This window comes from Cicer arietinum, chromosome 6 (assembly GCF_000331145.2).
Source record: "Cicer arietinum cultivar CDC Frontier isolate Library 1 chromosome 6, Cicar.CDCFrontier_v2.0, whole genome shotgun sequence".
Classification (NCBI taxonomy): Eukaryota; Viridiplantae; Streptophyta; class Magnoliopsida; order Fabales; family Fabaceae; genus Cicer; species Cicer arietinum.
This window is the reverse complement of record NC_021165.2, coordinates 25084253-25109283: the sequence shown is the minus strand read 5'-3', so window position 1 is coordinate 25109283 and position 25031 is coordinate 25084253. Positions and strand designations below refer to the sequence as shown.

General features: G+C 28.9%; 1 protein-coding gene across 2 annotated transcripts; it reads left to right on the top strand.

Moving 5' to 3' along the window:
• Positions 1-6184: 6184 nt before the first annotated feature.
• Positions 6185-10119, top strand: LOC101496689 (uncharacterized). 2 transcript variants are annotated; one of them, XM_012717630.3, is made up of 5 exons: positions 6185-6642; positions 7395-7533; positions 8030-8250; positions 8823-8996; positions 9335-9574. In XM_012717630.3, exons 1-5 carry the CDS (start codon positions 6475-6477, stop codon positions 9338-9340), a joined length of 708 nt encoding a protein of 235 aa, XP_012573084.1. In that variant the 5' UTR covers positions 6185-6474; the 3' UTR covers positions 9341-9574. The 2 variants fall into 2 exon arrangements, with proteins under 2 accessions (XP_012573084.1, XP_004506953.1); XM_004506896.4 differs by lacking the exon at positions 9335-9574 and adding an exon at positions 9680-10119 and having other exon boundaries at positions 6186-6642.
• Positions 10120-25031: the final 14912 nt, after the last annotated feature.

Sequence of the window (25031 nt, the reverse complement as noted above, 5' to 3'; positions counted from 1 at the left end):
TCAACGGCAATTTCTTCTTTAATTTTTTTATCATAACAATTAATAATAAAGATACAAGAGGAATCAATTGATTAGAGCTCCAATTGAAGACAATTATTCAAGTTACTGGATTTTAAATTCAACAGGATTCATAATACAATTGGAAATGGAACAATTCATATACTACAAAATTAACCAATTCAAGTTTAAGAGAAATCAAGATACAATAAAGTTTAAGCAAAATTCAAGTTCAAGAAACTTAGCTATTTTGAACTTCAACAAATAACTACCACAGAAGACACTTTGAATTATATATATGATTAAACTCACTATCAAATTTACAGTTTTGCAGACTAAAGTTTCCACTGTTTAACAAAGAAATATCAAACTAAACTCTTCTTAACTCATTGCATTATTATATACCAAAGATTTGGATATAATTCCTTTTCTTAACTCAATTTTAAAGAATGCCTTAAAATTCCCAATTTAAAGCAAATAAAAAACGCTAACAATGATTTAACAACACAAATATATAACTAATAGTGTTAATTTCATAATCATTCAACCGATTTAATATAATGATAGTCATATAAAAAAATCTCAATTCAAAAATCCTAAAATCACAAAATCTTAAAATCAAATATTGGTACCTTGTTGAATGAGTAAAGCTCACATGTCAAAGATTCATACAGCTGTCACATTTTTTCAGCTCATATGTTTATCCTTGCTCATAACATGGTTTGGATTGTGGAGAGATGAGAAAATGAGAGGAGGAAAAGTTTATAAAAATGTGAAATAGAACTAACTATGAGACTAGTTATCCACTATAAAATTCATTTTTTGACATAATGGATAAATCTAATATGATATCGAAATATAATCTTATTGAATTACATGGCTGATGGAAAGGTTCATTGTGTATACTATATGCCAAATTTTAATATGTTCTCTCATTTTCATGGACAATGTACTCAGCACAAGTCTTTCTTCATTGGAATTAGGGATTAGGGATGGCAACGGGGTGGAGCTATGATGAATTTTGCCTTTTCTACTCTCGCATCTGATTAACTACTGGAGAAAATCTGCATCCGTTCCCGTTTTATAACGAGTGTGAAATTGATGACCTTATCCCTGCCCGTAACAGGGTTCGGGTTTTTCTGCTTACACCACACCCCTTCATATGTATAAAATTATAAATTTAAAAATCATATCTATTATAATCAATATAATAAAATAATAATTATTGAACAATAATAAAAATAAAAAATATTTTCTACATATATATATATATATAATTTAAAAATTACAATAATATTATTTACGGGTTCGGGTGCGGGTGTGAGGTGAATATTACCACCTCAAATCCATATCCGTCTATGAATTTTAATTTCGGGAAAAATCTGCACTCGCACTAATTAAAATGAATTTTTTCCGCCTAAATCAAATGAGTTTGAGTGGATACACCCGCAAATACGGGTTATGTTGTCATCCTTAATTGAAATCGGTGGATGAATATCTCAATTGAGTGTGTTGATCGAGGAAATTGTGTAAATACTAGCCTCACTTTTTTTCAAAGTATGAATGTTGAACTTATTCACTAAAATAAAACTTTGGGAGATTTTGAAAGAGTTTTATCAAAATAATTTATGAAATGTTTGGTTTTCAATTTATTTTTATAAGTTCTTCGATATAATTTATGAATAAAGAGTTTATAATTTAATAATATAAAACAATTTATCTTTACTTTATATTTTTATTAGAAATTATTAAGTATGTTTTTTAGTATATAAGAAGAGTAGTGTTAGATGATAGGAATGATTTTTTTAGAGAAATGCAAGGATGATGGTATGTCTTCTTATAAATGGTTGGTTAAAAAAAGTCAATTCTGAATTTTAAGAAAATCATCTGTAGGTGAATGTCAAAGTAATTTATCTCATAACCTTCATTGTTGTTTTTGTTTTCTTTCCAACAAACTATCGTTTTTCTATAAAATTTTAACTTTTTGAATTTAGTCTTGTAAAATACAAGTATCGTTTTTAATTCCTACAAAATTATCATTAATGTAATTTTAATCTCTGCTGTTAAATTAACATATATTTTTGAATGGTTTTTCCAAGTATGTTAACAACATTATAAAATAAATTTTCACAAAAAATGAACTTAAAATTCGATTGTTAGGACCATATTTTTGTCACTTTTATCATTAGTTTTTCACATTTAAAAAATTTATATTTAATTCATCATAAGTTAAAAAATTATAAATTTGTATGGATCAACATTTTATAATGTTATAAACATGTTGGTGAAAAATTATTCAAAATTTTTAAAGTTAAAGGACAATTAAACATATTTCATTTCAATATAGACTGAAACTAATTGTTGGATAATTTTATAAGGATTAAAAATTGTATTTTTATTCTATTTTTGTTCTTAATTGTATTTTAATTTTATATTGACTAAAATTGAAATATTGAAATTTTATAGAGACTAAAAAGATATTTAAGCCTATTAAAACTAACTTATGTTGGATTCAAATTTCCAATCCCGAATCACTTGATTCGGGTTTGCTAAGCTAGTCCCTAATGGGACAACACAAGTTTCCACAAATGTTAAGGGTATCTTAGGCTACCTTGCATCTGAATATGCTATGTTTGATAAAGCAAATGAAAGTTGTGATGTTTACTACTTTGGTATCCTCCTTCTAGAACTAGCAAGTGGGAGAAAACTTGTGTTTTAAATCTTGGACCGCCTTTTCAAACTCTTTCAGATGTCTCAACTCAATCACTTGAGTTGTGCTTTGTAGACTAAAAAATCATCAGTTTGATATATTAAATATATTAGTTTTGATGTTTTAAACAATTATTTGGGTTTGATATTGTTATTATTATTACAACTTGTAAGAGAGCATGTAAGGGATATGATGCAGGGGAAAATAGAAAGAAGGAGCAATGCTGAAACTTCATGAGGTTTGTAAGCTTGTGAAAACTTTGCCATACAAAGAAATTGTCAATAATTCCTCAAGATTTTTTTTTCATAAAGCTTGAACTGTACTTGGCTAACAAGCTTTACATGCATGTATATATTAAGATTATTTTGATAGAAGTCAAGAAACAGTTAGAACATTTGGTTTGTTTGGAGGGGGTATTGATGCAATATTTATAAATGAGTTTGATTCTTGACACAATGTCACATGTGTTGTTTTTGTGTTTTTGAGAGTTTTGTTTTTACATATCAGTCCTTGAAGGAAAAGTTGACCACTTTTGTAGGATAAATTGTTAGTAATTACAGGTAAATTAATAGTTTAGGAATTTTTTTGAGAGTTTTGTATCTATTTCAATTTAGTTAACAACCTTACTATCCAAGGTTTTAACTCTTAAAAAGGTATAGTTCTTTAGTTCTTAAATCTGGAGAAGAAAAAAAACCAAATATAAGTGGTTGATTAAAATGCAATAGGTACATATATATTAGACTTGAGTTTAGTAATATTTTTCATTACTAAATTGAGTCGATGAGTTACATATTTAACAAAAAGTGATTTTATTATTTAATAATTTATATATTATTTAGAGATATTTAAGTAAATTAAAAATGTTGTGTTTGTTGCAATAAAAATTACTTTTTTAAAAAATGTCAATTATAAAAAATAAAATTTTTAAAAACTATTAAAAATAATTTTTTATTTGAAACATATTTTAACATTCTTATTTAAAAAAAATTATAATAAGCATATACAAATTGTTAAAAGTAATTTTTTTAAAAATAATTATTTTAAGAAAAATTGTAACAGACAACTAAAACTCTTACATGTTTGGCAAAGCTAAGCCGAAATAACCAAATGATCATGTTATTATACCTACATAAGTTATTACTCCCAATGTCATGTCTATAATTTATTTGTCATGTGATTCTTTGAGGAAGGGATTAAATAATTGTTGCAACCACCATGTCTTCTTCCGGAGGAGGTATGACGTAGTTGATATCGTTGACTGTTTTTGACTTAGGTATTATTTGTTATAGTATTTTCATAATAAAAAAAATATAATTCGTTTTTCTTTAAAAAAAACAGTTATTGAAGTATTTTCTTCTATAAATTCAAAGTCTAAAGAATCAATCCCACTCTTTTTTAAATTGGATTAAATGATTTAGGTTAAAATAACTCAATTGACTTTAAATTATTTTTTGACATATTAACTCATACTAAAATATAGTTCGATTCATCTGACACATTAGGTCGTTGTAGGGTGCATCAACTAAAAATATAATTAAATTAAAGAGAAAATTTATTTTTCTAAACCTATTAGTTTTATAGGTGTTATATTGTGCAATTATTGTAGATGATCCAAGTCCGTAAATTTTACCAAATAATAAAAATTCTCCAACAATAGTTATTTTAAACTTTTCCAATATTTGGTAGGGTGAAATAAATTTTTAGTTCCTATAAAATTTTACTATTTGGTGTTTAGTCCTTATAAAAATGTCGTCAATTTTAAGTTATCTAATCTTTTATTTTCCCCCATAATTTTAAATCAAATCTAGTGTATTATTTGAACTTTTGAATAGTTTTTTTTTTTTTTTTGTGATAATATTTAGGGTCAATGCCTACATTTTCAAATACTAAAACGATGTTTTACCTAAAATATTGACAAAAATGATTTGAAATTTAAAATAATAATAAATTTAATTATTTTAAAATAATTTAATTATTATAATCTATTTAATTATAAGAAAAATTAGTAATTGTGGTTGAAAGTGATAGTTGTAGAATGTGACTATCATAATGGTAATCAGGAAGATGAGTATCATAATGACAATCAACTATCGAACGTGACTACAACAATCAAAAAAGGTAGTCGAAAATAGAAGATGTGGATGACGGTAGTGATTAAGGATGGTGGTAATAGTCAATGGTTGTTGAAATTATATTAAAGTTTACTAGTGATGACATATTAATTTTAAAGTGAAATTAAAAAACATAAATCTAATTTATTTTTTTAAATTATAGAGAAAAATTGTTTTAAAACTAATTAAAAATTAACTCATTTAAATTTTACAAGGGCCAAATTATTACAACTAGAGCCGTTTGATGAAACGTGTGTTGATCTCCAAGAACAAAGCGAAATTCATCAACCACAAGATATCGATGCCAACAGAGAACAATGCATTATTTGATACTTGGGAGTGCTGCAATAGTATGGTAAATTCTTGGATTACTCGTACTCTTTCTCCTTTTATTGCCCAAAGTACAATACACATTGAGAATTCAAAAAGTTCACGACGATCCTCAAATACATAAAAACTGCACTAGCCCAAGGATTGTTTTACTCATCAGCGTTCAGACTTCAACTGCAAGCGTTTAGCGACTCTAATTGGGAAACTTGCCTAGAAACAATAAGGTCTGTAACTGGATTTTGTACATTTTTTGGATCATCATTGATTTCGTGGAGGTCTAAGAAACAAAACATTTTATCTCATTCATCTTCAGAAGCAGAGTATAGAGCATTAGCGTCGATGACTTATGAAATTTAATAGATAACATTTTTTTTGCAAGAATTAAACATGGATTGTTCTGCCCCTACAACTCTTTATTGCGATAATCAATCATCCAGGAACATTGCATCAACCCCTACATTCCATGAGAGAATAAAACATATAGAAATTAATTGTCACAATGTTTGGGACAAACTGTAAGCTGGATTGTTCAAACTCTTGCCCATATATTCATCAAATATATTGACAGATTTCTTAACTAAGTCCCTTAAACCTGCAACATTCAATTCAATTCTTAACAAGCTAATAATTCTTAACCTACATTCTTCATCTTGAGGGAATGTTAGTTTTATATTAGTTAATTTTATTATGCCTTAATTTTTTCGTTTTTATAAATATTTTGTTGGTAATCTATTATAAATACTCATATTATATATTTTTTTTAATCTAATAAAATGATATATATATATATATATATATTCAGTAAAATAATATTCATTATATAAATTTTTGTTTGGAAATCGAAACAAAAAGCTCAGCTTACGGAACGGGGCGTAGCAAAGAAAATCGTCATTAGATCATTTTCACCTTTCTTTTATTCTCCCTTCGGTTAATTTTTATTTTCCAGCGCCAATTACGCGCTGGCAAGCACGTGGCACCGCCCCAAAAATATAATCCCCGTTCCTTCTCCTATATATATTTATACATTACACATTGAATTGCAGGATATATAAATAAAAATTCTCCTCAATATTCTTCACTTGTCCTCTCAACTCCACCATCAGAAACCTAACCCTCACGAAAAACACACTTTCTCATTTTCTTATTATTTTACATAAAAAATCAAATTCATATTAAACCTTCTTTCTTCTTCGTTTTCTCTAAACCCTAACCCTAATTGAACTGAAGTTGAATTGAATTTGAAATTGATTATAGAATATAGATCGAGGAAGGAAAAACGAAGAGGGGGAAATTGGATCGAAATTTGTAGTCAGCATCGAACGAACGATGTCTGCTGCTGTGTGCGGAAGTAAGAGATCTTTCTTTGAAGAACTTCCTCCTTCTCCGCCACTTTCAAAGAGGATTCGTTGTTCCTCTTCTAATTCTCCGATTCGTTTTCCGACTCCTTCTCTCTTCGATCAGCTTCGTAATCTTTTCCCTCACATGGACCATTTGGTATGCTTCCATTCCTTTTTTTATTTTTTATTTTTCATTTCGCTTTCATTTATTTATTCAGAGTAAAACATTTAAATTTAATTTAACTTATTTTGTTTTATGTTATATAACTTTATGTTTAGTCTATGAAGCACGGATACTTGACATGTACACACGGATAATAATTTGAAAAAATGAATGAATTGAATGTGATTAGTGGTGTTGTGCTAGTGTGTTTAGTTCAATGATTGGATTTGTTTATTTCTTATTTGAATTAGGACTTCTGCTAATGAAAGTTGATGGTGATTTGAATTGAGCAACTGATTATTTAATATTTGTTGTTTCAGTGTTGAAATGGTTTGATGGATAATTGTTTGTTTAATAATAAAGCTATGTTAATGTGAATTGAACAATTGATTATTTGATATTTGTAATTTTGTAGTTTTATCTATCTGTGTTGAATTGAGTAATTGATTGTTTGATATTTACTGTTGTATGTATGTATCTATGTTGAATTGAGCAACTGATTATTTGATATTTACAGTTGTATTTGTTGACGTTGAAGATGAGAAATTGTTGTTTTTTTTGTAAGGGTTTGTTTGTTTCAAATGAAGGGTTTATTTGTTTTTTTGATATTGTGTTTTGTTGAGTGGAGTGAAAATAACCCTACTAGTTTTATGAGAGGACGAGATGGAGCAATTTGAGCGAAAATGCTAATCTATTACATTTTATGTAAGAATATTTTAGCTCTGTATTGATATTTTATTTTTCAGGTTCTTGAGAGAGCTTTGCAAGAATGTGACAATGATCTAGATGCTGCCATCAAGAGCCTGAATGAGCTTTGCTTGGGAACTGCAGGTGGGAATTTTGGAACTGCCGAAGAATCACAGATTGATGTTAATGTGGATACAGGTATTGTTGGCATTGGCAAGTAAATGTTTGGTGATTTACGGTTGCCTTTGTTTTGACCGTTTGGTGATGTCATTTTGTTCCATATTTTGGTGAACATCAGTGTTTGAAATGTTGGAAACAATAAAAAGTCATTTGCATGCTTTTATTCTTTACCCAGTGGCATTTTTTTCAATTCTAGTGACATTTTACTTTTATTTTTAATTTCTGTCATCTTCTCACTGACCTCTCTCTCTATGCTGATCCAGACTTTCAGTTGTGAGTGTCTCCCTCTCTCTCACATGCACATTGCACATGCACTCTTCTTCGCTCACATTTTTTACTTTTCAATTTTTCTGTGTCAATTTTTGTCTCTTGAGCACATCACTAGTGTATTACTCCTTGGTGACTTGGACAAGGGATTTGAAGGATAGGTAGTTGAGTTGAATAAGTTAACAAATATTGACTATCGACAGTGAAATCCAATGAGATATTGACATGTCTTTGAGAAACTGTACAGGTAAATTGCAAGATGATGGGAATGCTTCTGCTTCTGAGAATCATACTACTTTGAACAACCTTCCTGCAGATGGAGCAGAATGGATTGAATTTTTTGTTCGAGAAATGATGGTTGCTACCAGTGTTGACGATGCTAGAGCCCGTGCTGCTAGAATGCTGGAGGTTCTAGAGAAGTCAATCAGTGAACGAGCTAGGGCTGAGGCAACAGATGCTCTTCAGAAGGTATTTATGGTATAATCATAAATCATTTAAGAATCATGGAAAACTGTGTTGTCTTGCAGGTCACAAGTGAATCTCCCTTGTGAAGAGCAAAAATTGTTGAACTATCTGTGTTTTGAGATTCATTTGTTGGAAGAAGAATTATTGAACTAGTGAGTGTTGACTTAAGATGAGGTGGCTTAACCCAAATGTTTTTTCCAATATCTTCCCTATTTTTTTAACCAATATCTTTACTTTTGTTGTTGTGTGTAATGAGGGTGGAATAAACTTTCTTTGGCAATCTATTCTACGGATCTTCTTTCAATTTTCTTTGGCATTCTCTTGCCACTATTTTCAGAACCATCTTTGTTGGTAGCTTTTCAGGAATTGTTTTTGTTATCATTTGAATACCAGGATTTGGGGCAGTCCTGGTCCATGATTTTTATGATGCACAGTTGACCTCTCTGCATCTGTGCTCTGATACCCTTGTGTATCTTAGAACCTACGAATGGTTCTGGAGTAACTTAATTGTATTTTTTCCTTGTTTTTCTTGGTTGAGCTTGTATCTTAATTGGCACAAGATGTTTTCATTTCAGGAAAATTTGATGCTGAAAGAGCAGATTGAAGTGCTGATTAAGGAGAAAAATTCTTTCAAAAATGCATTTAGGATCCAACATGAACGTTTTTCTGATTATGAGAATAAGAATCAAGAATTGCAGAATTTGAAGCAGTTGGTGTCTCAATACCAGGAGCAGATCAGAACTCTTGAGGTCTGATTCAACTTTATCCCTGTTTTGTTCACTGTCAAACATTTCATCTTTAGTTAGAGGATTTAATATTTCTCATAATTCCGTGTTAAATTTTTTTGAAGATAGGATTATATTTTGACACCATTCTTTTTAAAATGCGATAGAAGGGAAAGAAGTGATGCAACTGCTTCTGTATTAGAAACTACTTCATGATGATAATTTCGGAGATTCATCGTCGTTTCCCGAATATAAAACACATTTTGATAACATACTGGTAGCTGAAAATGCATTGCTGTCATGCTATTTCTCTGCCTTTGGGGTGGGAAGTTAGTTTAGTAATCTGCGAGTACAATGTGTAGGTTTAAAAATGACTGTTGGAAGTTTCCATTTGCTGGTGTTCTCTGAATCTTCTTCCTTTTGTTGGACACCCAATTCTGCTTTCGTTGAATAGGCGGAGAGGCCAATGCTCAATTAATGCATCTTACAACATCCAATTCTGCTTTCGTTGAAAATGGGGAAGAGGCCAATGCTCCATTATTATTGCATTATAATAATTTAGTTTTACATATGTTAAATAAATTTGGTTTCTTGATTTTTTATTCAGACAAACAAATTAGTAAAGTGGTGGATGAAAAATCTTAACTTAAACAACTTCCAAGATTGTTTTCATACATGCTGATGAGTTCTGTATGTTTTATCGACAGGTGAATAACTATGCTTTGGCAATGCATTTGAAGCAGGCTCAACAGAGCAACGCATTTTCAGGGCATTTCCCACCAGATATCTTCTAACTAAATAAATGTGTAGAAATGTCATAATAAAGGTGACAAATAGTTGCATCAAGTTAATTATGTTCTCTCTGTTTTTAATCCCGAAAAGGCCAAGTGTTGTTATAGTTTGCGGAGCTTCTGTTGCAAGCGTGGTTCCTGTTTCTATAGTTCAAGAGTGATTCTATTTCTATCCTATCTACCCGATATAGAACTTGACAGATTCTTCTTATCCATAAATCATTCCCATATTCTGCCTATTTTTGGCTTTTATTTGTTGTCATTACTGAGTATAAACAATGTTAAATATCAGTTTGATATTATCACTGTTGACTATTGGAAGTTTGATATGAGCAGAGTTTAAATTTGCCGTGATATAGATAGAGGCTCATTTGTTAGAGTTCTTTTTATGAAAAAGAATCACTTTTTGAAGTAAAAAAAATCGACTGTAAGAGTTTGTGTTTGTTGAAATTTTTTATTAGGTGTTTAGAGTTTGACCCGGTATATTAACCTGTTTCGATCTGTATGGTTTGGGTCAGGTTTGATCCTAATTCGACAAGGAAAAACATAGGGGTTTTGTACCACGCACCCCCTCATTTTTACCTCCCACCCTCTCAATCATGTGTAAAAGACCATTTTACCCTCAATTTCATCTAATAAAACCCAAAAAGAATTTGACTTTTCTTTTTTATCCAATTTCTTCGAAAGTTTGTAATATCTAAATCTGATCCTACCCACCCTTCGAACATTTGAAACTTTCGAATCTCAAAAGTAAGTAAAATTTCGAATATTTCAAATATTCGAAATGTATGAAACCCCAAATCGTTCGAAAGTTTGTAGCATGTTGAAAGTTTCGAAATAGAAGTCTCGAAAGTTTGAAAGTTTAGAAACATAGAAACTTTCGAAAGTTTCATGGAATTAGAACGTTTTGAAATGGTTTGATGCTCGAAGAAATGAAAATTTTGAAATAGAGGTCAAAAATATGAAAGTTTCAAATGATGAAACTTTCGAAGTATATTTTTCCTATAAATAATAAAACTTTCGAAAGTTTCGTTGAACAACGAAATACAGAAACTTTCGAAGAATATGAAATGCAAAATTTTGTAAAACTTTCGATATATGTTGAGTTTCGAAAATTTGGTATTAATGGAAAGTTTCGAAATACATTTTTATTAGTAATAAATTAATAGTAATAAATAATAAATTTGTAATAATAAATTTATAATAATAAATTTATGGTAATAAATTAATAGTAACAATAAATTTGATATTTAATTTCAGAAGTTTCAGTCATTTTTAAAAAAAAATTGAAAGTTTTGAAACTTCTGAAATTTTTGAAATGGAATTACTTTGAATGTTTAATTTTCGAAGTATATGTGTATTGAAAGTTTCAAATTCATCCAAACTTTCTACGTTTTCTGGAAAAAATACACTTCGAAAATTTTATATTCATCCAAAGTTTCAAAATTTCTGGAATATTTCATTTCGAAAGTTTGGCATTTTTCCAAAGTTTTAAAATTAGTAATTTTTTCTGCATAATTATATTTCAAAAGTTTCCAATTTTACAAAACATTCGAAAGTTGGGGTGGAAAACTGAAATGAAAATATTTTTCATAATTTTATACAAATTAAATAAGGATAAAATAGTCTTTAAAAAAAATTAGAGGGGTGGGAGGTAAAAATGAGGGGTGCGTAGTACAAAATCCAAAACATAGACATAAATAGAGGATAAGATAGGGGACCAAATTGAACTTGGAACTGGGTTCGAGTTGGATCTTCGGGTCTGGTCCCAAAAGTTGTAAAGGGCATGGGGTGTTATTTTTTATTCATCAGTTTTTATATTCAATTATAAATTCACGATCATTATCTCTAAAAAAAAATATTATTTATGTCTCATAATAAATGTTAATTTTAAAAAAAAATTGTATGTATTATGAATTGATGATTCATATCTAAAAACAAACAATAAATCAAATGAGTTTATTCAAATAATTAGTATCCAAAATTTTATTTATGAACGATTATCAATTTGGTTTATATTTTTGTTGATTCATTATGTTGACATTCATCATATTTTTCTTTCTTAATCACATTTTTCTTTCTAAAGTAGGTGGTGACAATTCTTTCATGACAAGGATTCGTGTGAGGATTTCAGTGCATATGTTTTAATGTAGCCATCGTTTTTACCATCCAAGTTCTTAATAATAGCAAGGAAGAGGTGTAATTGTTTGGTAAGCTTGTATAACTTTAAAATGTAATATTTTTAAACTATAGCACAAAATAAAGTCACTGTGGCTTATTCAAAAAATGCAAAAGGAATCAATTCTCTGTTGAAAATAAATGAGTAACGAAGGACAACAAGACTTCTAAAGAATTATATAACATAAAATATTTATCCAAGTGCTTATCAACAAATCTTGATAAAAAACATAGAATAAATTAAATGAAGATGTTGATCCAAAAAATATTGTAAATGTCTTGTTCAACTTTTACACTTATTTCATTATAAAACACAAATCTTTAAAAATCTTTTGTTCTCCTTTATTTTGAATTAAATATATGTCTATTTTTCCTCTTCATACCCTCTATTTAAATCTCTCCATACCCTTTTGTTGAACTAAATATATCTTAAATTTGACTCTGTTTGGGAGTTTGGAAGGAAGGGAAGTAGAAGAAAAAATAGAGAAAGTTCTCAACAAAATACTCGTGATTTTCTTCAATATGATGTTCAATTCAATCTCGTTTTTGACATGCAAACCAACATCAAATCATCCTACAAATACATCTTTCTCTTGCAAATACCTTTCTCCCCTTATGTATTTTATATAGTAAATATTCAATTTGATTCTTAAACTTTGAGGATTGTATCAACTTAGTTTACTAACTTAATTTCATTATAATTCCCACAAATGTAAATTGTAGGATAAATCTAATTAACATTTTACAATTTCAGTATAATTTTGTAAACTTGTTAGTGTAAGACAACACGAGCCCATTTATGCAAGTTCTTTTGTGTCGATAAAATTTCAAATATGTCCTTATCTACACAAAACTCACCTACATATCACAAGTTAATTAATTAACAACGTGGCATCTTTTCATTGCTAAACGCAGTTACACAAAGTTTGGTACACAATCCTACCAAAATCTCATGAGTTACAATTAATTGTATGTTTTTTATTGATCAAATTGCTTGAAAGACATATAATAAACAAATGGCACGAGTTGCAACAACTAAGAATGATTGAAATAAAATAATGATTACAAGGCTTACATAGCATATATATACGATTATCTAACATCTCACCTCGAACTCACGATGCATTAACAGAAATCATTGAGAGTTTGTCAATCAAGAAATGAAAACGTTTGAGGGAATGTGTTTTCGTCAACAAATCAACAAGGAGGAAGAAAAAAAAGGTAAGGTAATCGTTCGATGTTGAAGATTATGACAAGTGAAGTGACAATCAATCTCAATGTATTTTGTGCGTTCATGAAAAATCGAGTTAGGACCAATTTGAATAATGGTCTTATTATTGCAGTGCTAGAGATGTTTGGGATGCTCTGAATAAGAAATATGATACTAAGAAAGTTGAGGCTAAAAAGAATGTTGTGAGTCACTACCTCAAGTATCATAATATCATATGACTGATGGCATATATGTGGAGGCTCAATCTCGTGAAGTTTAAAAGATACCTCATGAGATCATCTTTGAAAGTAAGACTTTAGATTAACAATTTCAAAATTTTGTTATTATTGACAAATTGCCTCTGCTTGGAAGGACTTCAAAAATTCTCAAGCATAAAACAAAATAATTCTCTCTAGAGATAAAAAAGAATCTTGTTTATGATTTTCTACATAATAAGACAGTGTTTACTCAGTCTATAAAGGCAAATGATACACCGCTAGTGACATGTTTAAATTAAATTAAGAAAAAAATCTTATTCTATTTACATGTTGTGTGATTTTAATATTTGGAAGTTAGACATTGTCATATGAATATTAGGACATGTGGCGCCTTTGTATTTTTTAAACTTAGGAATCTTGAATTTTGGAGGGATAGTCACATCGACAACCAAACACATATCAAAAGCTTTGAGACCATAAACATTATGCCCCTCAATTGCTTTTATTCGCTCTTCTAAAACATAAAATTTCTCTTTCGATTGTGTATCATCCCCAACGTGAGGTTATTGCCAATTCCCGTTAGCATCAAAATGGGGGTACTTGGGGTGCATTGAATGGAATCTTTTATGAGGGTATAATGTTTTGGGGTGACACGTAGCTCAGAGGAGATGGAATTTGTGGTTGATTTAGGCTTTGGGCGTTGATTGTTGAGTGGTTTGGGTTATTGTCCATGGTGTTGATGACTAAGAGCGGAATAAAACCAGGTGGGAGACCATACACATGAAATTGCATAGTTGTCGCACGAAACTGTTGGGTAGTCGGGGTAAAGCTTGGTGGGTGAGAATGAGTAGTTTGGTGTTCTTCATTTGCATTTGGAGGATTCCCATATGTATTCTCCTTTCTTGCTAAAGCATGTATAACCTCTAGGATTTGATCAACCTTGTCCTTCAATTGACTAACATCCGCTCTCATCACTTCTTGATTTTGCTCGAGTTCATCCATGATCTTGGAGTTTGCGCAAGTCCGATAAGGGTGTCAATGAAACAACTTTATTGATTTTTTTCTGTTTGTTTTTAAAAATAAAATAAAAATTATGAGTATGTATTAAATATGAATGAAATGAAAATGCAGTTATTTAGTTAATTATCTCTTTTTTTTTTATAGTTGTATGTTGGGGAATCATAAGCCTTACATAATTTTTTTAACGAACACGAATTATTAGTAAAGAAGAATATGGGGATCGGTAAACAAAACAACAAATCCTTCATTGACGAGAAAAAAAAATACATTGATTTTAAATTAAAAACTACATCGACTATGGTATTTCAATCATCTCTTTTAATAGGACAACAAATCCTCTCCTCCAATTCTTCTACCAAATTTTGCAATATTCAACGAACTTGTAGACTTTGACTAGAGTATTGAGATGATGCATTACTGCATCAATCTCTCTTAGATGTTTTGGAAATTTTATGATTTCCTGATTAGCTAGCATTGCCAATTTTGAAAAGCAATCTTTCCAATACTTGACTTTATCTTTCAACTCTTTATAGATCTCTTGATTCATCAATTGTCCAAGCAACATCGTAAAACGCTCCTCCTAATATATGGTTTCATCCTTTAAGTCATTATAGATCTTTTTCCTGATAATCAATGTAATTCTTCAACTCACTAGAAGTCTCCATTTCTGTTCTGAGTGCATCTTAATGTTTTGAGAGTAATTCTTCAATTTCTTCTTTGTGTTTCCTTTTGTTCTTTACTTGATTCTTGTACTCATCCACCTTCTCTTTAAGTTGTTGTTTCAAATATTCAAACTCATTTTGTATATTCCTCTCAGAGCTTGCTGATTTTCTCCACACTTTCTTCCACATATAGGCTGCTTCAATAACATCATTCCTTTCTTGTTTTCGCACATCTAATTCTTCATTTGCACCTCTCAAACAATCTTGTATGTCAAGTTTATTTTATTTTTCAATTTTCAACCTCTTATTTCTTCTCTCGATAAACTGACTCTTACAAATGTTTTCTGATCGTAAGTTCTCGTTCTCTTTGGAGACTTTTTCTAACTTCGCTTGTAGCTCTCTTTTCTCCTTTTCACATTTTAACAATGATGTTTTGAGTTCTTCTATTTCTTCATTTGTAACAAGGGTAGGTTCTGGAATTTCCTGATCATTCGAGGATGTATTGTGGAAAGACAATTTGATTTCTTTGACTATTTTCTTTACCCATTGTTGATAGGTTCTTTTGTGCTGCAACTTCTACATCTGAGTACTCTTCTTTTTCTGATGATCATTTCCCAAGCTCGACTTATCCTTCACAACATTGGTGGGTCTACTATACCCTATTGTGCAAAACAAAATCTTCCAGTGACTTATCATCTGGTTTCTCCAACATAGGGTAGTCAAGATGTCTCAGAGCTACCGTTTAATACATCATTTGGTTCCCATGAGAGGTACATTTGGGAAATATCCGCATTGACATATTACTTCCTCCATCCCTTGTTCTATATGATATCATGAAACTGTGTCCCCAGTAAAGCTAGTTATACTCTAAGCCTATTCACGATTACTTTTAACTCCAACACAATACTCTTTCTTGAACATATGAGACATGAACCAAGTGTACAACACTGGAACACAACATAAAATTGTTCCCCATTTCTTCTCGTGTCGCATATGCAGAGAGTAGTATATATCAGCAAGAACCGCGAGAATTGGATTTTGTTTATCTTTGTTAAAAGCTAAGAAGACATTAATGGCAACAAAATCTACAAAGTTATCAAGGTTTGGGAATAAAACAATACCATAGATAATGAGAGCTAAAACATCTATAAAAGTACTCCATTATTTTTTAACGGCTAAATCTTGACACTTTTACTCTAGATATTTTCTTGAAAAACCATGAATAGCTCATTTTTCCTCTTTTGTACTTGTCAACTCTCTTATGTCAATTTTCAACACTTCAGCAATTGCGCCCAAACTTGGTGGTTGCCTAGTATATCGATAAGGATTTCCTTTCTCTAAAGAGTAACCCAATATCGTTCAAATTCATCTAATGTCGGAGCCAACTGAAAGTCTTGAAATGTGAAACATCTTTATAGAGAATCATAATACTAAGCAAATGTCGTGAGGGCTCCTGTTTGCACATTCACTGCCAAGAGATTTAGGATCTTCCCATACTTGTGAAAGAAACTCTCACGTTGTATAGTTTTCATTTGATTGCTGATGCCTCTTAAACTTTTCAAATTAGGTTGCTTGAACTTTAGAAGTAAATTTTTTTTCTTCGATCCTATTGTTCACTTTAATTTAACACACGACTAAAGTCCTTATCATTTCCCATCAATCCTGAAAATTGATGCAAAATACCAATTCATTTTTCAAAAAAAAAAAAACAATGTCATGAGATATGAATGCAATTATGTGCAAAATGATTGCATATAACGTTTCGAATGAATGTATGAGGTATTTTTTACTTGTATGAATATTCTTACGATGAAAGGGTCTATTGGTTTATGTAGTGAAACTCTCACAAGGGAGGCTCTGGTTCTAAACACAGTTCCTAGAGCCAATAATCCTATTTAAGAATATTGTCAACAATATGTAAACTATTTGGAGTGACAATAACCTCTACATGATCAAACTCTATGTGAGATCTTCATGTTAACCAAATATGATGTACATCCAGAAGGCTACCACTACACAATCTCGAAACTAAGCTTAAGTTTTGTTCAAACTCAAGTATAAGGTTCCACTCATAAGTGTGTGTCTTAGTAAAAGTGTAAGTGTTGAATAAGTATAATTCAATAACTCCATAATACTAACAAAACATATATACATATACCAAATAAATAAATAAAATAAAATAAAAAATGATCTACTAACTTAAAAGAATATTATAATGTCAGCTAATACTTATTAAGAAATAATAAACACATAAAGAAAATGAAAGTGAAAAACAAACAAATATAGAAAAGTTAAAAAATTATGCACAATTAATTTGTTAGACTTGACTCACTAAGGGTCCCCAATGGAGTCGCCAGCTGTCGCGACATAAAATTTCGAGTTTTCATCGAATTCAATGGAGTCGCCACCAAAACTTATTTTAAAATAGGGAAAATATTGGGAAACCCTTAAAAATAGAGAGAAAAAAAATAAAGAATGACATTTGTTACCAGATTTTGAGTTCGGGAGTCCATTATGCGTAGGGAAGGTATTAGCACCCTACGACATCTGTTAAAATACGGTTACCGATAATTAATTGTGCAAAATAATATCAATTTAAATATATTTATTTATCTTTATTATTAAATATGAATATAAATTAATTTTATAAATGTGATTTTTTTGAGATAAAAGTGTGTTTAAAAAGAGTGGAAAAAATAGTTTTTATTAGTGTGCTTGACAAGAGTATGATCTTGCTCCTACGTATCTCCCGGTGCTGTGGAGAAATCAAAGCTACATAGTTCTTGGTGAAAATGCGGATGTGTCGATTGCTTTTAAAGAGATTGTGTTGTGTTGTTGATAAAATAAATTATTTTGAAGAAGAAGAAAAATTGTTTGATTTGAATAATATTTTAAAATGCAAGTTTTAAGACGATCAAGTTGTACAACTCGTGTCTCAAAACTCAATGAGTAAAAAAGATGTCACATCTAATTTATTTCTTTTAAGAATATTTTTTCATTTTCGGTTTTAAATATTAAATTTTAAAACTGAAAAATAGTACAACTTATATTAACAACTCAAAGATTAAAAAGATGTCACATCTAATTAATCTTTAATAACAAATAAAATAAAATAAAAAATAGTTATTTTTCATAAGAATTTATATTTATTAGAAATTGATTAAATTCATTATATATATTTTGATAAAATAAAAGGAATTGATTAAGAGGAAATAAAGTGTTGGACCTAACAAAAGAAGAAAAGAAAAAAAAACAAATGAATTGTATAAAAAAATACTAATGGGCTTACGGCCCAAACCCAAAACCCTAATTTGTAAACAACCAAAGGAGACATGCTGCTGGCTTGATGAAAGAAGAACAAAAACAACCAGAAAAATCAAGGAGGAGCGGCGCACAATTGACTTGAGGAAAACATAACAAAATCCATAAAATCAAAGAGGACTGGCGCACGAGAAGAAAAACAAAAAAACGCGGAAGACCAAAAGAAGGGGAAAAAAAAGGACCGAGGAGAAGATCAGAGGGGACACCCAAGCATGGAAGGATAAAGGGTATGGTTAGTGTTACGACGACTTGAAGGTTTAAACTCTTAATCTAACACTTTTTATACCCTTAGGATCAAACGTATAACAACAAAAACAACTTTCATTTTTTCATTGATAACTCATTTTATATATTACATTTGGATAATGATTATAAAGTAAAAATGAAAAAAATACCTTAATCATTCTTCTGTTTGTTTGGATAATGATAATAAAATTCAATCCTTCTTTGTCTTAGTTTTTTTTTGTAACAAATCTCTCACCAAAAAAAAAAAACTCTATCCCCTTATTTCAAAATTTCGAACTATCTCAATTTATAAACGAAAGTAAATTAAAATGGTGAAACTTTCTATTCAGTAGATAAAATTAAGTTATGGACTTTGTATGGTTTTATTGCAAATTTTACACAACATCAAATCTTGCAGAGTTATACAAGTAATAACCTTATTAGTCTCATATAAAATGAAGCTTTCTAAAATGTTTGTAGTAGGATGTCAAGGCAAACAAGATAGAGGAAAGTTATTTACTAAACATTGACAATTTTTAAAATATTTACTAAACATATTATTATATATATTTTAAAGTTATTTTTAATTGGTGGGACAAAATGGAGGTATTACAACAACTATTGCAAAGATTGAGAATCGTTATTACAACCGTAAGACATGACAAGTACATCGTAAGCACACCACTATTAGAGAATTACTTTCTAAAGGAGTTGTTATAGTGGATCTTGTATGCACTAATGAAGATTTAGAAGATCCTTTGACAAAAGAATTAGCTAGAGAGAAAGTTCTAACTACATCTAAAAGGGTGAGACTATTGCTTATATAGTCACTCATGACTGCAACCCGACCTAAAAGACTGGAAATCCCAAAAAATATGTTCAATTTGGAAATTGTGAAGTGATATGAGATGAATATGCTATTATAAATCAATGAAGCATGATTCTTGAAGCGATGATATGATGAGGTAATACAAACTCTTAATGGATCTATACTCTATGTGGAGTGGAGTACCTAATTACATGAGCACTTTTGATATACTCGCGTGTGTGAATGTGAAAGTGGGATCGCTTCCTATAGATTTTTAAAGTAGAGTTTCTAGAGCATTCACTATACTGGGATAGACGTGTAGAGTCATTAATGCACAAGCTTTTGAGAATACACTCTATAAAAAGATCGTGTGTGAGTTTGATGTCAGAGATAGAATTCACGACTACGAGTCACTCTTGTTGAATCTAAATCTTACTTACTATACAAAGGTTCAAGTCAGAAGATACATCTGCTTATGCACAAACTTATAGAAAAGTTTTATACTATTTCAAAAATATTTTTTTAATTCAAGTGGAGAATTGTTTGAACATAAGGATATATTAGTATGTGAATTTAAAAATTGTAGAAGTCCCACATTGGAAAGCTCTCATATGTTGAGTAGTTTTCAACTCTATAAATACTAAAATCTCACATTGAATCTTTAACATCTGTGTGTTTGTTTCCATCACTATATAAAGAATGTCAAACTCTTGTGAAAAACACACAATAGTTGGATGCATTTCCAAACTTTCTCTCTTCTCCCTCTTCTGCTTGATGCACTTTTGAGTCACTTTTTCCTCTTTCTTTCCTTTGGATTTTTGAGTGGTCCTAATATCACTATCATTTTAGAGTGGTTTTTAGGTCATAGTCTCATCAATTTTTTAGTGGTCATAATACCACTATCCTTTTAGAGTAGTTTTTACGTCGTAGTCCTTTCGATTTATGAGTAGTCATAGTATCATATTACGAGCGGCTTTAACCAATATATTGAAGGTGTAATTCTAGAATAGTTTTCTACGGTGCAGTAGAACTCCAATACAATTTGTCTGAGCTATTTTATCTTTGGGACTTCGTGGTTGATAGTCTATCTTGCACAATTTGGACAGTGCCACAAAATATCTTAAATAGAGCGACATAGTCTACGACTCAACGAATAGTGTTTTTGGTGGCTGAAATTTATTCTTAATCACTTTTTTAAAACTCAAAAGGAACACAAAAAAAAAAACACTTTAACAATTGTGACTACATTAACACAATACTCAAATTTTGTAGAAGAATGTGAGAAAATGTTCTGGTTTTTACTCTTCTAAGAGATTAGATAATCTCTAAGAACTATAAAGAAAACATGTGGTAGACATATGGTTAGTATGATCATTTGTCCAATCATCATTAGAGTAAGCATTACTGAAATAAAAGTTGAATAAATATTTAGTTCTTATAGTCTTTATAAAAAATTTATTAATTTTTTAATCGCAAATAATTTTTATTTTTATTTTTTATTTTTGCTTTTAAGTTAACTTGTGCGCATCTTTTGAATGATTTGTAATAAACATTAAGAATTTTTAACATGGGATAAACTAAATATGAATTTTTAAACTTTTGTCACTTAAAAATTCATATTTATTTCATCTTTTGTAGAAGTGCATGTAGAGACCATACATTTAGGAGTTCATATACAACAAACACAAGTAGGCAAACATACATACCCTTCCATCCCTTTATTGAAACAAACTCTCAAATTAAAGTTTTGATGAAAATAAACAAAAGTTAATTAAAGATGTTAATTATGATTCTAAAATATTAATTTAACTTGTGTTTTTGAGTGGATTAATTCAAAGATAGGAATCAAGCATAACAAAGAAAAACTGAACAAACAAAGCAACAAGAACATTTAGGACAAAATGGAGAATGATCTCCAGGTTCAAGATTGATCGTCACAACATCTTGACCAATCAATCTCCACTATTTCAACGAAACTTTTGCCTCTGAATTTTATACTAAGATCATCAGCACATGGCAAGGAACAAATAGGTTTCATCGCGGTAAAAGAAGGTTCTTGAATCATTAAAATAAAGGACTCGAAACAGGCCAGTTAAAACAGTTTGGAAACTCTTCAGCCAAATTGTCAAGTAAGTTCAATCAATCTTGATATGTTCAAAGACATTACAAAGACATCCAGAATGATCAAAACAGGAACTTCAGATTGATCATCAAATCTCCAGAAAGATCAAACTGTCAAAACCATATTGATAATCAATCTCCGTTTTCTGCAGAATTCCAACAGTGATCCTCCTACTTCTACAAATGTTTTTAATCATTCTCCAAACTATTCTGCCCAGATTCAAAGCTCCAAATCGAAGTTGTATCATCAATGATTAATTGAGAAGCTTCAAAGACATTTAAACTAGAAGACAAAAGGTTTAAGCAAGGCTGTAACAAACTCAATTAAAACAGATTCAAATTATTCAAAGGCTGAATTATTTTAATCTCATATATTGGTTTTGGTCAAAACTGACAGAGCACTACCAATAGCTCTTTTGACCATCATTAAATGCTTCTAAACACCTATAAAAGGAAGGCCAATATCCAGAATTAAGCCAGAAAATCAAGTGCTGTTAATTACCACAAATCATTCACATTCACATTCACATACTTGAAATTCTCATTTTCACAAAGAAGAAGCAGTTCTGAATCTTTACACCTTATTGTGCTGTTACTACTGAATTCTTTGTAAAGAATCGAATCTCAAACAAGAGTTGAGACATCTCAGATTCTATCAAAACAATCTCATCATTATTGTAAAAACTCAAACTATAAGAGTTTAATTATAGTTTGATTAGATTGTAATGAATTCTATCAAGATAGATAGGTATTGTATTCGCTTTCTGGGTGGAAAGGAATAGGGCTTGAAATAGATTAGGGTTGATCTGTGCTGAGTGCTGTAAAATCAAGAAGGCTCTTTGTTTTAAACACTTAGTGGAAAATCTCATAGTTGTGAGGACTGAACGTAACCCAAGTTGGGTGAACCAGGATATATCGTTGCGTGGTATCTCTTTCCTTATTTATTTACTTTCAGTTTGATTGATTAACATGTTAAAAAACTTAAACAAAATTACTAATTTTAACTAACCAAGATCGTTCTCCGTTTTATGGTTAAAACCAAGAACGTTCTTCGTTTTTTGTTTTCACAACCAGATCAATCTTAAATTGTTTTCTTAAATTTTTAACAAATTTTTTTAAAAGGTGCATTTACAATTCAAACTTTCCTTTCTTATAAATCGACATTGTTACTTCACCTTTCTTCCACCATCATGGTAAGTATTGATAAAATAACAGTTAAATAAATTTTTAATCTATAAAATTACAATATTTTATTTTTAGTTTTTATAAAAAAATTCTTCACTTTTTTGTACCCAAACAATTTCCATTTTTATTTTTAGTCTCTTTGTCCTTTCTTTAAAGTTAATTGATGTGCACCTTTCAAAATTTTAGATTATTCTTGCAATTAATTTAAAACTCATATTTCATTCATCTTTTGTAAAAGTGCATGCATAGTTATATTTTTGTGAGACTCTAATATAATATATAATAAGTGGTAGATCCAAAAAATTCGATTAGTAAAAACAAAATTATAAACTATAAATATTTATATAAAAAAAATATATCAATATGTAAGTGATAAAATAATAATAATATTAATTACTAGGCAAAAACTTGGACTACACAAATTACATTATTTCATACCAACAAAATTGGAAACATTCTATAAATTATATTTATCTGTGTTTTCATATTTGTAACAGTTATATGGTTTTTATTTTTATATTTATTATGATTAAATATCTTTTACTAAAAGTTATTCAACAATTTAGTTGAATATTTAATATTTAATTAGTTACAAATAAAATTATTGAATAATTTTTAGTGGAGACAATATTCAACTTTTAATAAGACAAATCCAAAGTTATTCAACAATTATAAATAAAATATAGAAGTGGGGCAGCTGTCCCTAATTACTCTAGTGTACTGTGTAGATACGTGCATCTATATAATATTAATAATAATAAATAAGTTTAAATATGTTATTAGATCTTGTAAATATTATTCGTTTTGATTTTAGTTTATATATTTTTTTTATTTGATTTATATCCTTATAAATTTTAATAAGTTTTAAAAAATTAAATATTTTTTAATAAAAAATAGTGACATGACTAATTTTAGATAAGGTGCCACATAGTAATTGTGTAATTGTTATTGACTAACCAATATTTAAAATTAAAATTTATTTTATTAACTCTTTTAATTATTTAATTAAAAACTTTAAATTAATTAATTAATAAATTAATTAAATAATAAAAATTCAATAATCTTTATTTTCAATCCCAAATTTTTTAATAAAAATTCAAAAACCTTCATTTTTAACCATAATTTCTTAATTTTCAAATCACAAATTCTCATATCTAAATTCAAAACCTAAAAATTCTAATATCTCATTTTTCTTACACCACATCTATAATCTTTAGAGAAAATCGTGTAGATTTTAAAAATAAACTTGCGAACTCATTTTTCTTCATCTTCATTTCTCTCTTTAAAATTAAACTTATAAAAATAACAAACAAGAAAACCATCCGAACTCGTGTAGATTTTAAACAAAAGAAATATTATTTTATTTATCAACGACAAATATTTATTGAATAATTTTTATATTTATCAATGTTAAATAATTATTCCGTATTTTTTTAATATTTATCAATAATAAATATTTGTCATGTATTTTTTTATGTATTAGTGATAAATATTTATTATGTAATTTTTATATTTATCACCAATTTTATTTTATTTAATTTTGTATTAAAAAAATATTTATCCAATATTTTGCTTAGATTTATCAATGACTAATATATGTTCCATGTTTTTTTTAATATTTATCTATGATAAATTTTTATTCCATGTTTATTTATATATTAGAGAGAAATACTTGTACTATAATTTTTATATTTATCACTTGTCTCAGATAATATTTTATATTTATCATTAATAAATAATTGTTTTATATTTTTTAATAGTATTTTAAATTGGAATAAAAAAGAAAAAAAATAAAATACTAACAAATATTTATCTCTTTATTTTTTATATTTATCACGTATGTAATTATATTTTTGTCTCATTAGTACATCTATTAGTAATTTCCTTTTATAGATCAATTATATAGATAACAATTGTATTTCAGTTGCAATTTTTAATTATAGTTTTATAAAAAATATTACAGCTTTTTTTGTGTGCAGTATTTTACATGCAATTTATTTTTGCAGTTAACTATTAAAGTAATTAACATCTAATCTTTAAATAAATAAAAAATCAAATTTTAGAAAAACAACATTATAATTTTTATAGCACATTTTTTTTTTGTATTAATTATAAAGTAGATATCATTTTTGACTACTATCCACTTTTTTAATGTTGATCTCATAAAAGGAGATTATATTTTAGAGATGGGCCAAAAATAAAAAAAAAGATCCACTACCGAGAACTGAGATGAACATAAATAATAAAAAAAATAAAATGACTCCTTATTTAAAAAACATTAATACTAGTAAATCCCTGTCAAGGATCTAATTAATTTAAT

Coding starts and splice junctions, on each gene's coding strand:
- LOC101496689 (XM_004506896.4), top strand. CDS start 6,475: ATGTCTGCTGCTGTGTGCGGAAGTAAGAGATCTTTCTTTGAAGAACTT. Junction 8,251..8,822: donor CAACAGATGCTCTTCAGAAG/GTATTTATGGTA, acceptor TTTTCATTTCAG/GAAAATTTGATGCTGAAAGA. Junction 8,997..9,679: donor AGCAGATCAGAACTCTTGAG/GTCTGATTCAAC, acceptor TTTTATCGACAG/GTGAATAACTATGCTTTGGC.